The sequence below is a fragment of the Coloeus monedula genome (genome assembly GCF_965178545.1).
Source record: "Coloeus monedula genome assembly, chromosome: 3".
Lineage (NCBI taxonomy): Eukaryota > Metazoa > Chordata > Aves > Passeriformes > Corvidae > Coloeus > Coloeus monedula.
The window spans coordinates 115,545,006-115,559,564 of NC_138783.1; the positions used below are offsets into that span (position 1 = coordinate 115,545,006).

Consider the following 14,559-nt stretch of genomic DNA (forward strand, 5'->3'; position numbering starts at 1 on the left):
GAATTATGCTGTATCTTAATGCAGCTGCAGTGGGCCCATGTGCTGGCTTTTGCTCTGCAAGGTAGGGAAAGGTATTTCTCAGTGCTTGACGGAGGCACTTTCTAGGCTTTTTTTTTCTTGTAGAGTAACATGAGAGGATTCAGTAGCTAGCAGTATTTATTAGAATGATGGCTTGTGGAGGGGTATAACTGCCTATTTTGGATCTGCACCAGCAAACATTTTGTATTTCTTGTGTCTGTGGCAATTGGTGGTTTTGCTCAACGTTAATGTTTAACTTCAAAATAAACTGCTGGATGCTTGAGACATTGGATGCAGCTCCTCTCTTCCACCCTGTTTGCAAAACTTCCCTATTGTTGTGGCAAGGTTCCCCTGCCGTGCTTCTCTCCCTGTTTTTGGTGCAGTGGCTGCAACACTCAGCCAAGAAAACAACTGTTTGGAGCACGTAAGAGTGAAAAAAAATGTAGCCTGTGGGGGCTGCAAGTTGTGGTGTTCCCATGAATTGGTTGAATTTGTATTTCCTGATGCTTTGCTCGTGTTCTGGTTTCTGTGGCATAAAGATACATGAGCAAGTGTTGAGAGAGGCAGGAGGACCTGAATTTGGTACTGACACCATGTGGGTCACTGCCAGGATATTCTTTGACTCTCGTTCTGTCAGCGAGAGTGAGCACTGACTTGACCTTCTCAGTTTGTGCTGCCCTCGTGCTAATGAATAGCTGCCACTGTATAATCCTTGTATTGAGAGGCTGCTGAGATCTGATTTCATGCTGCACCTTGATTTGTACCCTCTCTTCAAATACTTCCGCTTGGTTCAGGGGTTTTTTCGTTTGTTTTATTTCCCCCCTCTGCAAATTTGGCCTTTTTCCGAAGGAAAAACTGACAAGAAAGGTGAACAAAGCCTCCAGTTGTGATTGTTTCCTTTTCTGTTTGTTTGTATAGGTTCACACTTTACTCCCTAACACTTGAATTGTTTCTGTACTGTTGACAAAGGAAAAATGACCTCAACTGTAGTAAGTAAACAAAATATTCACAATATTCCTCTCTGTTTTTTTTTTCTTCTAATGCGTTTTTAGTTCTTTACATGTAACAGCCCATTGAGTGATGTCCTGAGTAACAAGTGTTAAAACATGGAATACTTGTTGTGTTTCCTTTTTGGGAAAAAGATGCTGTGAGGCAGGTGTAAGAGGCTTGAATTAACCAACATTTCAAGTGCTCAGATACTTTTAGGGGAGATTTATGCTTTTGAGCATATGCTTTTGATTTATTTAAGCTTATTTTGGTGGGATAGGTTAGCACAACTTCTAACTAGTTCTTAAAGCTCTTCCAGGATAAATATTCCACAACCTGTTGCAGGCCAGCGTGTGTCAGAAATAGCTTAGGTGTACTTGGTGCTGTCACAGCACGAAATGGGGCAGTAAGCATTTGTCCTGGAGCTGGACAAAGGCTGTTACTTGTCAGCATTTCTTTCTGTGATGGTGCTGCCCACAGCTGTCCCTGCTGTTTATTTCTACCCTGTCAGACGTTCCAGGGCAAGCGTGTGTGCAAACAGCTTAGGAGGGCTGGGCTCAAGAATCCTTCTTAGCCTGGGTTGCTATGGATCAGGAAACTGATCTTGCCAGAGGTTTTCCAGCCTCACTCTGCGTTATTTCTATTACTCAAAACGTGAGGTTTTAGGCATGTTCTGTGAATCTCTGTGTAAGCTGGAGTCACTAGTAAGTGTTCTGTGTGCGGGGTGTATTTCACAGAGTAAGGTTCTGAAATTTTGTCCTGATTGCTGCCTTGTTTTTCCACTTTCTCCTGTTTCCTTCCTCCCCACGTCATCCCTCAGGGTCCACCGCCATACTACGAGAATCGGGGCTTTCAGCCAGAGCCCATCTATGCTGCCAGGCAGGCAGCAGGTGCTAATCCATACCCACAGTTCTTCTCCACAAACGCTCCCTCAGTGCCAAGCTACGTCCCAAGGGTTGCCACCCACCAGTCCACCAGGCCAGTAGCACACCCGTCCAGGAGAACGTGTGCAGCCAGTAAGTTTTGGGGGCATTTCTTCTGATTTTGGATGTGAGATCTGTTGAAGTAAGATTACAAAGGAAAGGGACCTTCCCTTCCAACTTGTGCATTGAAGGAGTCACTTTCCTGTGGACGAAGAAGGAGCAGCTGGCTAGGATGGGAATAGGGGTGTTTTGGAGGAATGATGGTGGAATGGAGAAAAGTCTGGCTGAAAATGTCTGATTGTAATGTCAAATAAATAGTGCTGGTGAGTGGAAATTGCCTTACTGGTAAACCTAATTTCTCTTTTCTCCCTTGCTTTCATTTCAGGTCTAAAGAAAACCATAATAATTTTATTATCTATATTAATAGTCATTTGTTGTGCAATTGCTGCTTTCTTCATCTGGTATTTTGGTAAGTTTTTTTTTTTTTCTTCTCTCTTTTTTTTCTTTTTTGTTTTGAAAGAAAAGATGTTGTAAGCTTTTAAAGTCAGAAATATCCATCCTTATGTTTTATGCTGAATTAAGGACAGGAAAGTCTTTGTTCCTTTTCTCCTAAGAGGTGAACTAATATTGCTTCTTAATGGATCAGTTTTGTTTGTGGGTTGAGGTTTTTTTATGTTCTTTCTTTTTAACGCCGCTGTTACTTTCCAAATTTGAGCTTCACTTAATTTCAAGTGAAGGGAGGGGATTGTAGTAAGAGTGTGTACCTTAACTGCAAGAGTATAAATGGTCAAGAAGTATTTTGTTTTAGTAAAATGGGATCTCTGTTGAAGCAGAAGTCATTTACATCCATTTATTTGTTTCTGGGGGGCTTTTGCTTTGAAAATGTGTAGATGTTGTGTGAGCCCAGCCTGTCTCAGCCCTGTAAGTTGTACCATGGATGTTTGCCTTGGAAATCATCCCCAGCTGGGGTGACTGAGCTCTGAAGCAGGGCTGGACCAATTCTGTTCAGCTCAGGTGAAGTTTGCCTTGTGCTGTCTTAATTTCCCTTTCAATGGAAGCTGCTTTTCTGAAAAAGCAGGAAACTAAAACCCAAATTGCTGTTTTAGGGAGCCTCTCCTTTCTGTTCTGCTCAGGAAAAGAGGAAGAGAGTTCTAATGGAAGATGTCCCCGCTCATTGCATTGGGGCTGGACTAAAATGATGTTTAAAGACTCCTTCCAAACTATTCTGTGATTTTAAGGGAGTTCATTTAGAACTATTAGGATGACATTTTGTGTTCTTGGAGATGTTTTTCTGACTCATTTTGATTTAAGCAGGGTGAATGTAATCTTGTTTTAAGTGATAGCAAAAGTATATAATTGAGGCACTCACCCCCTTCCTCCTTTTCTAAGCGTTAACGCTTTGCCAGTGAAAAGTTGACCTTTCTGACAACTTAATGGTGCCTGATTATTCAGGGGAGGCCAGTGGCCAAAATCCAACCAGCTGCATCAGTGCCTTGATCTGACAAGCGATGCAAAGGACAGAGCAATAAATCTTCTGTTGTGGCAGGCTGGGTTCCCTCCCACCCCCGGGTTTAAGAGCCGCTTCCCAAGTTTTGCTCCATCAAAGTGGGAAACCTCTTGTGAGCTGGGCACCTGGAGCTGATGTGCAGCCTCGTGGCTGTGTTTCTCTCTCCCTGCAGTAGAGAACCACTGTCTCAGCTCCCTGATCGAGTGTGGATCTTCAGGGGTGTGCATGCCCCCCTCCCAGTGGTGTGATGGAGTGAGCGACTGCCCCAACGGGGAGGACGAGACCCGCTGTGGTGAGTGACAGCAGCCCAGGGCTGGGGGACAAAACCTGCATCAACTGCAAGAGCTTGGGAGCAAATTGCCTTGTCCACAGCTTGCCTAAGGCTGTTAAACAAGGCTGGTTTAGCTTCAAGTATATCTTTGAAATGGTTTAGGATGTGAGAGTACTTGGAAGGATGTATAGAGATATTCAGTTTGTTTCCAGCCTGTTAGAAAAGTTGAAATAAAATGCCTGGCTCAGGGGTTTGAGCTGCCTTGACTTTGAGTCAGTTTTTTAAATATTACCTTTTAGTTTGAGTGGGGTTTGTGCAGAACTGCATCTAGCATTGTCTCTGGAAGGAACAGGCACTGTTGATTTCTCAGTAAGCTTCAGGTGCTAACATAAACCTGGTGGTCTTCAGTCAGGCTTGTCTTTTTCCATGTATCTTGTATTCCTCGTTCTGCCCTTAGTTCTTCAACTACTTCATAACTCATTTGTGTAAGAAAGCCTGGCCTGATCATTGCTTTGTACTGAAAAGATGCCAAGGGAGGCTTTAGTGCAGAGCTGAAGGTAGAAACATCATTGACTTGTCCATTGCAGAGCTTTGGCATCTTGTGTTGTGCCAGTGCCACACTGGAAAACTCCAGCTGTGCTCTTATTCCCTCTCTGTAAACTTTGATTCAGCACATTCTCCTGCAGGGTCAGCATTTGCTGGCCTGTGCTCTGGAGCTGTTCCACTCCATTTGGTTGAATAATGGGTTCTTGGAGAAGCTCGTTTCAATCCATTCTTTTGCTGGAACTATTTTTTATTAAATTCTTGTGCAAGTATATACATAATGGGACGTGGAACATCAGAGCTAATTGATCCTTGTTACATACTTGCTCTACAAGTGCTTCTCTAAGGAAATTTATTAAGAGATAATAAAAAGTATTTTTCAATAGATCATATTTTATTTATAGACAGTATGTGACATTATAAGAAATATATGGTAGAACAGAGAAAAGATAAGAAAATTTTGACTATTGCAACCTTTCTCAGTGGTAGAATATAAAATAGAATTTTGAGCATAAAAGCTGAAATGAAATGATGAACCCTATCTTGTACACTTGCATTTTAAAGCTGGTAGTTCTTTTAAGTTGCCTTACATGAAAAGAAGTAAGTCATTGCCATATTTCTGTCTACTGGATATTCATGCAGAATTTGAGTAGAAGGCAGCATCAAGTTAACATCAGTTCATGCATGAGGTGGATATTAAGGGTAACTACTTCCAAGAAGAGAAAGAGCAATAGTGTGTGGTGTTCTTGATTTCCTTTTTTTTTCTTTTTCCCTTTCTTCCTTTTCTGGCAGTTAGACTTTTTGGACCAAATTTTATCCTGGAAGTTTATTCACCTGTCAGCAAATCCTGGCATCCTGTTTGCCAAGATGACTGGAATGACAGCTATGGGAAGATTGCATGCAAAGACATGGGCTACAGTGTGTAAGTCCAACTTCTGTCAGCCTTTGCTCAGACACAGAAAGGTTAAAATTCCCTTCTTGCCGTTTTTAATGTGTCTGAGACTTTGCCGTGCTGTGAAAATGTGCTGGCAAAGGCATCTCTTCATCTTGCCCTGTTACACGAGGTGCATACTCATCAGCTAAAAATATTATTTTAACCTAGTGACTGGTGGGAAGTGGAACTTGACAAATGTTTGAAGAATCCGAGACTCTGGCTGAGCTGCACCACCAGGGTTCCGCGTTTGCTTAAAAACAAAAATAAATATTTCTAATGTTGTCAATGTCAGAAGCTGTAGTTTGGCACAGCTTATTGTTATCACTTGTTTGAAAACTGAAACCACTGTTGGGCTTCACAGTGGACTTTCTGTTTTGCAGAGATACGTATTTCTACAGTCGTGGGGTACCACCTGAAGTCAGCTTTAAGAGCTACATGAAGCTGAACACGAGTGCTGGGAATATAGACTTGTACAAAAAGCTGTACAGCAGGTATCTTTGTTTAATACAAACCTCTCCCCTTCCATCAGGATCTCTTCAGAGGCTGTAAGAGCTGTAGCTTCTGCCTGCAGCACAATGCAAGCATGTCTTTCAGTGGGGGTTGTTGAAAGGAAAGAGACTTTGTTTTTAATCTGATTGCAGCAACTGTTCTTCCTTCTTTTTAAAAACACAGCTGTCAATTTTCCATCCTCCCTCTCCTCTTCTAAAAGGAAAAATGTCCCATCCTCTGTGCTGTCTGGAAGGTTGCCATATCCAAGGTATTTTTCTAAGGCTCTCTGACCATCAGCAGGAGTTTGTGTATGGTGACAACAGCTACGAGCTGCAACACATTCACAACAGCTGGCACAGCCTTTTTTTCAGTCACATGTACAAACAGCATGCAAAAACAGATCTTTCACTGGGGAAAGTATCATTTTTATTCTCATTAAACAACTCTGAAGTGTCCAGTTTCAAAACCTGTAGACTGCTGGGCCTGCAAACTTCCTGCAGCTCCCTTGTTTAGGTTCTTCTACAACGACTTCCTAAATCAGCTCAACTTTCTCGCATGCTGTTCTTCATCTTGCTTCTCAGTAGGCTTACAAACCTTTTGTACTGGTGTCTTCAGCTTCCCACAGGACAGTTTTGGTGAATGCAAGGCATGGTGGAGGCCAGATGGTTGCTGGTAGGGTAGCTGGAGAGAGTGAAGAAAGGAGGGAACGCTCCGCAGGAAGATGAGGCTGAAGGCAGGGCACGTAGCTGGAAAGGGTAGGAAGCAGCTGGAGGGTGGACTCTGCTCATCAGTTCCTTCACTGAGTGCCTAAGATCCTGTTTGGTTTTTTTATTTCTCCTGCAGTGATTCCTGTTCCTCAGGAAACGTGGTTTCTCTGCGCTGCATAGGTAACTCACTGGCTTTTTCAAACTTCTGCTTGTTCACGCTTTGAAATGCTCTGTCTGGGGAATCCTTTTGGACCTGTGGCATTAATTGCTGCCTTTGCATGGGCAAATGGTTTAACTCTGGTTCCCAAGTTTCAAATAGTGCAGTTTAAGGGGCAGGATGGGAGAGGAGAGGAGGACGTTGGATCCCCAGTTGGTTTTGTCTTTGCTCCACTGGTTCCTTTAAATGACTTGTGGTGAAGCTCCATATCCCTCACCCAGCAGCTGTGTTGGGATGTCCGTGGCTCTCCAAGATTCAGTAACTGGGTGGGCAGTGCCCTCCTGATGGTAATGGCTGTCCTGAAGAGTCTCCTGGCCATTGGCTGCTTTGTTGCACAGCACAGAGGTGTCTGAATTGCCAGAGATTCCTGAAAGGTGTAAAGAGTTCACGGTGAACCAAGGGCAGCAGCTGTCAGATGGTGTTTGCAATTTAATGGGGCCTGGGCAATGGCAGACCTGGGATTTGGTGTCAGGGCAGGGGTCGGAGCTCTGGTGTGCCCAACAGGTCAGACACGTGCTCCCGTCTGCCAGGGAAGCCTGAGGTGCAGAATCCATCTCCCAGCTCGCTCTTTAATTAACCCCTGTGTGTCACTGACCTTCCAGAGTGTGGCCTGTCCAGTAAGAGCGTGAGCATCATGAACAGGATCGTGGGTGGCAGCGGGGCCGTGCTGGGGCAGTGGCCATGGCAGGTCAGCCTGCACGTGCAGGGCACCCACGTCTGCGGGGGCTCCATCATCACCCACCACTGGATTGTGACAGCAGCACACTGTGTGGAAGGGTGAGTTCTGCTCTCCATGGTTATTTGCCTTTCTTCAAGCTGAAATGCATAAATTTATTCAATTCTCCCAGCTTTCCCCTTTAAAATTGAATTCCTCCCCCCCTGCCTGGCACGCAGGTGCTGGGCACAGTATTTTGTCTCTGTAGCAGTGTGGGTTTGAAGTATTAAGGGAAGATTAATAGGAGGCTGGCTGCAGCTCATCTGTCTGCTTTCTCCAGGAACTTTTATTTTATTTTTTGTCTTATTTGCAAAATGAAATCGGTGGTGTTGAGCACAAATATCCACCCACTTTAAGATGTAAACTCAAGGCAGCAAATTTAATGCCAGCCAGTACAATTTCATGAAGATGTTGAATTACACTGTGAGGAAAGCCAAAGGAAACTCCCTCTCCCAAATTCTCAAATATCACACTCCCGTAGATATGATCAATTTAAAGATGCCTGTGCCATTTATTTCTCCATATCTTCCTGCCACAGGGCAGCAAAGTCCAATTCAGTACTAAATATAGATTTCTATCTATCCAAGGAGCACTTTGTGTAGCCATCAGGAAAAATAGCTGGTGCTTTGTACATTTTTAACCTATGAAGGAGAGTTGAGGGTGCTGTGGTGCCTTGTGTAAAGGGCAGAATTTGTTTAAAAGGTGCTTAAAATTTGCATCTGTTGGAGGGAAAGACCACAAAGCAAAAACATTTTTAAAGGTTGGTTGGCTGGATCACAGGCTAAGGCAAGGAAGAATATTTGCCCTTAACCTTGAGAAAGGAATGCAAGTGTTGATTTCTACCTGGAGATCTTATCCCTCTGTTGTTGCCTGGATTTGAGCTCTGTAGTGTGCAAAAGCTTTGGGAATGGCAACCAAGCTGCAGCTGGCACAAAGCTGGTTTTCAGTCTGATTTGGGGTTTTTTTTTGGAGGTGGGATAATTTGCAGCCACTACTGCCTTGGCACTTCTCACGGAGGGAGTTTTAGCACTTGGGGCAAGTTTTCTATTAAGCTTTTGTAAATTGTGCTGGAGCACAAGAGGCTGCTTAAATTGCATCTAGCAAGCATGCTTAACATTAAAAAAACCCTCACCAAAACCCAAAACCAGCCAAAAAGACCCTGGCATTTTCAAGATAGTGAAATTCTTCTACTAGATCATGTTTTTACTAATTCTGGCTTCTGCTGATACCGCTGACATGTGAGACTTCAGAAATACCTGCCTGATCCCTCAGCCACGGAAATCAAAAGACTTCAGTGTTGTAGTCTCAGACTTAATTTGTTGTGCTGAATGATTAAGGGGATGGACAGTGATACTTAACCCATTGCAAAGATTTTTTTTTTTTTATATATTTTTGAAGTTAAAGCCAAACTTTCCTCAAGTTACATGTCTGGCAGTTTGTGTCTTATTCTATGCATGTGCATTTTTGGTCACACAAACGTTTGACTACAACTCCTGAAGACAATTTTTTGAAGGTCCTAATCCATGTCTTGTCACCATAGAAGAAAACCTTCAGACCTTTTCTTTGTTCTGTAGGCGATTTTCTGACCCACACAGCTGGAGGGTTTATGCTGGGATTCTGAATCAGGATGAGATGCTCTTTAGAAGTGGATACAGAGTGCAACAGATAATTTCCCACCCAGATTATGACACAGACTCTAAAGACAATGATGTTGCCCTTATGAAGCTGGAGACACCACTGAGTTTTACTGGTAGGTATTCTGCTCTTCTTAAGGGAAAAATCCAGTGGCAATGAGCACATCTTTTAAAACTTCTGAATTTCATCAAGAAATCCTTGTAGGTACTTATGGGAAGAGCACAAAATGACCCTAGAGATGGAAGGGCACAGCCTTTGATTTCCTAAGCAGGATTTATTTAAATCTATTACATGGATAGGGGGTTTAGGCTCATCTCAATAATGTACTTTTACCCCAGAATGCTGTATGGTTCTTCAGTTTAGCCACTGCTATATGTGCAGACAACTACAGGTGCAGTGCTGGAGCAGCTGATTAAATCCCAAATCAAGTCAGGTCAAATGATGGTCAAAAAAACCCTCAGAAAACTAAACATTACAAGAAGTTCCTTCCACAAAAACAGATGTAAGTTGTTTGTAAGCAATGGGTACAAAATAGAGCACAAGCCATTACTTCAACTCGAAGTGCTTTTGTGTACAGGCCCTTTGTGTTTCAGTGCATCAGCTTAAAGCTACCAGGAGTAATCTGAAAGGGATTTTCTGCTGCCGAGAGCAGGGAGGTTCTCTGTTTTCCAGGTTTTTGTGCTTCACACTTCTTGTATATATCAGTACTGAATCCTGCTTGTCTTGTGATTATTTTCAGCAGAGTTTTGCAAAGAGAATGCAGAGCTGTAGTTTTCAGAATTTTTCCTTCATCTTCTACTGCTCAGAAGAGCTGGTATTAATTGTTCTATTTAACCTCATGAATTAAGCTAGAACCTTTAACTGCTTGTTCCTCACTCTGAGGTGAAGATAGATAGATTTGAGGTGAAGATCAGGTATCCCTCAGGGAAAGGGCAGCTGGTAAACTTTCTGCTGCTGCCTGCAAGGAATGTAAAGTACAGAGGAAATGCATGGTGTGTAAGCGGTGGCTGTTCAAATTTATTTTGAATTCTGTCTGAACATCTGTTATTCTGTTTGTTTTTCAGAAACTGTGAGGCCAGTTTGTCTGCCTAATCCAGGAATGATGTTCCAGCCTAACCAGCAGTGCTGGATATCAGGATGGGGAGCAGAGTACCAAGGAGGTAAAGAGTGCTTCTGGAATTTTTTGATCTTTAACATAAACTAGTCCTCTTCAGCCTACAAATAACTGCTGCATGGGCTGATGGGGCAGTTTGAATTAGATCTGTTGATACACTATTTTTTCACCTGTTTTACAGCATCCAATATTTAGCCAGGGCATTCTGTCTCAAAGCAAGTTGTGATGTGTTGCACTCAGCAGACTGAAAAGGACCCTCAAATCAGTACTGGGGGCAAGAAATGCCCACCCAGGAAATAATTCTGTGCCCCTGCTGGCAGGGCCACCTCTTCTGCAGCAAGGGTTGCTGTGTGCCAAGAGTGTCCTGTGGATGTGGGACAGGGCAGGAGCTGCTCCTTTCCACCACCTCAGGCTGAAACAGCACAATGCAAGTAAATTTGCAAGAATGGGAAAAGGAAAGGAAAGGGGTTTTTTTTTGGTATGAAAAAGGTACTGGGGGAGGACCTCTTGTAGACTTCTTACATCTTAAACTTCCATCCAGCTGCTTCCAGGAGGTTTTTTCTTCTTGGCTGCTGGGATTTTTTGTAACAGCAAGGTAATGTGATGCTTATTCTAATTTTGTCTGTTTGTGCATATTTCAATTCCAGGTAAAACATCCAATAACTTGAATTACGTGGCGGTGCCCTTGATAGAACGTTCGAGGTGTAATGCTGTTTATATCTACAATGGCATGATTCTGCCTACAATGATCTGTGCTGGAGACCTAGCAGGGGGAATTGATTCCTGTCAGGTAATTATTCCTAAATAATAGCTAATAATGATCTGATTACTTTTGAGGCCTTGCTAGTAGGCTTTTAAAATTCTCCATTTCTCCATTTCTCTAGTTCAAATAAATCACATGCCCCCCCAAAAATGAAACATTTGCATAACATCTGGTTGGGCTTCTTGTTCCTTTGGTGGTGTATCCTTTTAAAGAGGAGAGCTTTTGTTTCATCACCTGAATGGCTGCCTGTGCTGAGTTCTCACTGAATTCCCAAAGAGGATGAGGCTCCTTTTTAATGCTTCAAGGATGGTTTGTTACCTGGTACTTGAAAGTGATCAAATGCTCCTCATAATCACAGCGTTATTATCATTATTATATTATTAATCACAGTGTTGTGCTTGTGAACAAGAAAGTCAATAATGCCAATCTTACTTAGGGGGCTCTGGGCAAATTATTTTCATCCCTATTGGAAGCAGACATCATTTAATACCAAAATCACCATCACATTTTTTTTTTAGTGACTCCCTAAATGGTGGGTAGATTTTTTTTGAAACCAGACCTGTGTTCCTGGAGTGGAATGGGTCGTGTCTTTCCTGGTGGCTGTGTCACTAACAAGGTGTTTGTGTCCCGGGCAGGGTGACAGTGGAGGTCCTCTGGTGACTTACCACCACTCCGTGTGGTGGCTGGTTGGAGACACCAGCTGGGGCACTGGCTGTGCCACTCCCAACAAACCTGGGGTGTATGGAAATATGACTGTGTTTACAGACTGGATTTATAAAAACATGCAGGTAAAATAGTCTGAGTTTTTTCATAAATGTAAAGGCCTCACATCCTGAAATGTGGTTTTGCTTAAAAGAAGTTAATAAATACATGTGATTTGCATGATAGCTAAGCTGTTCTGTTGGGAAGCATCTGAGCAATTGTTAAGACAGAACTTGAACCATTGTTTTCTGTTTTGTTTTGTCTTTTAAACAGGCAAACAGATGACAACGCTCTCTTTGCTAATCAATGTTCCTGAGGACAAGAATATATGAAGCCATGGGGGCCTGGGATATTTATTCACTTTGCAGTTGATTTCATTTTTCCTCTTTGATTTTTCTTTTTAAAAGTAACATGAAGGATTGCACACTTGGTTCTGTGCTGGCTACAGTGACTGATCTTAATCAGTGAAGGATTATTACAATGAGCACCTTTCTTCTCCTTGTGGTGCCTGGCAGAGTCATTCTGTCAAATGCTTGCAGAAATGCCTCTCCCTTGTTGAGTAACTTTCGCTTGATAATCAGGCTTCTAATGACAATTTAAATCACAATTTAATTTCAGATTTCATTAGCGGGATGCCGAGACAGTTGGTTTAGTAGTTTTTAAATTAAATGTTAAGTAATGTGAATGTTGAATTTCCGAGCTGCTGGTTGGCAATTTAAAAAGAAATGAATGTTTTTTTAGTATAGAATCATAGAATGGTTTGGGTTGGAAGGGATCTTAAGGATCATCCAGTTCCACCCTCGCTGCCATGGGCAGGGACACCTTCCAATATCCCAGGTTGCTCAGATCCCTATCCAACCTGGCATTAAACACTTCCAGGGCTGGAGCATCCTCAACTTCCCTGGGCAACCTGTTCCAGTGCCTCACCACCTTCACAGGGAAGAATTTCTTCCTAAAATCTAATTTAAATGTGCCCTCTTTCAGTCTGATGTCACTACCCCTTGTCCTCTCACTACATGTCCTTGTCCAAAGTCCCTCTCCAGCTCTCTTGTAGGCTCATTGGGGACTGGAAAGGGCGCTAAGGTCTCTCCTGAACCTTCTCCAGGCTGAACAACCCCAGCTCTATCAGCCTGCCTCCACAGCAGAGGTGCTCCAGCCCTTGGAACACCTTTGTGGCCTCCTCTGGACTCGCTCCAACAGGTCCATGTTGGAGATCCCCGAGCTGGATGCAGTATTCCAGGTGGGGTCTCAGGAGAGTAGAGGGTGAGGGGTATATATGAAGGGAATTTTTCATGCACTACAGTACAGGTACAGAAAAAAAGAAAATACTGTCTATTCAGGTAGTTAAAAATCCTCAGGATCTCAACACAGCCGTCATCAAAAGTCAGATTGTTGCAGTCTGGCTGCCTCAGTCCTTACAAAAAGTGCTGTTCTGCCTTAAGCTGCTCTGAACCCAAAATGGGCGAGGCCTGCTGCCACTGTGGATGTGGGATTTGGACAGGGATGCCCGGGACAGGGATGCTCTGGAGCTGCAGCAGGAAGCAGTGAGCGCAGTGTCAGTGCTGAGCTCCCTGGCTGAGCACATCGAGGGTGACTCCTGACCTCTCCCTGCTGTGAAAGGCGAAGGGCAAACATTTTCAGCCAGGCTCTACTGCACACACACACACACAGAGACACACACAGAGACACACACACACACACAGACTGGATGTTTTCTACAAGGAAACAGAGCTGCGTCTCTGCAGGACGAGATGAACTACCTCATTTGCTAAATTTGGCTTCTGATTCCTTAGAGCTCTGCTTTGTGTATCTGCCTGGATGTTTGTAGCAAAATGTAATTCATATCCAAGTGCCACCTGAACTAGGATTTTGAAAATAATTTGTAATCATGGTAGAGGATCAAAAAGCCATATCAAGTCACTTTGTTAAGAAGGATAAATCTTTATTGAATGAAATGACTCCACTAGTCTTGTTTTCTCTTTTGGTACTGAAATGCAATTATCTTACATGTAAACACTGCATCAAATAAATTGTGGTTGTTTGGTTTTTTTTTTTTTTTTACAAATAGTTTTCCCTAGTTGTGTTCTGTATCTGTTTACTTGGAGTTTTTTTTGGAAGCAATTGCTGGATTCAGTGCATGAAGTGCTTTGAGAATCTGACTGAAAAAACCAAAACCGACAATGCACACACAAACAAAAAAAAAAGAAAAACACCTCAAGAGGGTCAGCAAAGAGGTTTTTTTAATTCCAATATTTCAGGCCCTTGAACAAACCCAGAGAGCAGGGTGCCCAGGAATGCTGAATGTCTTTGGTGGCTGGGTCTGGTGAAATCACTCTGAATTAATTGAATTAAATAAGGAAGTTTAGCCTGCAGGCAGTGGCTTGAGGGAGTTGCACCCTATTTTGTTATTCCACCTCATGCTGCCTGGAGCAATGTGTCCTTGCCTCTCCTCTTTAGGTGTGAGATGGGTGTTTTCAATAGCACTTGTGCATCAAGTGCACCTTGGGCCATGGGGATACAGTGAAATAGCCCATGAGTTGAAAGTACTTTCAAAACAGAAATTAAAAAATTAAGTTGTTACAGGTCTGAGGTGCTTTTTCTGTGGCTTCTGACCTGCAGCACTGCAAGTCAATAGTAGCATAAATCATGTACTGGAAGAAAGGAGAAACTGGCTGCAGTGTTCAAGAGGGTTAAGGAAGCTGGATCTTGGGGTGAATGCTGTACCAGAAGTCAGGCACCAGCTGCAGTTCCATGCCACAGGGACAAACTCTTTCTGTCATTTCTAGCCTGAAGAGAAGGCTTCTCTTGCAAGAAACTTGGAAATTACTACATCCCACACTGGTATAAGCACATTTTTTCTAGCTGGATACTGACATTACTTTTGGTGCACAAAGCACTCTATGAAAAAGATGTCATGAACACGGTGTGTGATATCATATTTTGCATTGGCTTCCATGAAATGAAGGAGATTTTGGAAAGGTTCTCCTTGCCCTGGGGAAGGGAAGGAGAAAAGCAGCAAAACACATGCTGAGAC

The 14,559-nt window shown here is 43.1% G+C and overlaps 1 protein-coding gene across 1 annotated transcript; it reads left to right on the top strand.

The window, feature by feature from the left end:
* Positions 1-992: 992 nt before the first annotated feature.
* On the top strand, positions 993-11,620 carry TMPRSS2 (transmembrane serine protease 2; the record flags this gene model as incomplete). Its single annotated transcript, XM_082278480.1, has 12 exons — positions 993-1,007; positions 1,826-2,021; positions 2,314-2,397; positions 3,608-3,727; positions 5,042-5,171; positions 5,564-5,674; positions 6,516-6,559; positions 7,199-7,373; positions 8,886-9,061; positions 10,011-10,106; positions 10,708-10,850; positions 11,459-11,620. The coding sequence occupies 12 exons, from the start codon at positions 993-995 to the stop codon at positions 11,618-11,620; spliced, it is 1,452 nt and encodes a 483-aa protein (XP_082134606.1).
* Between the last annotated feature and the right edge of the window lie 2,939 nt (positions 11,621-14,559).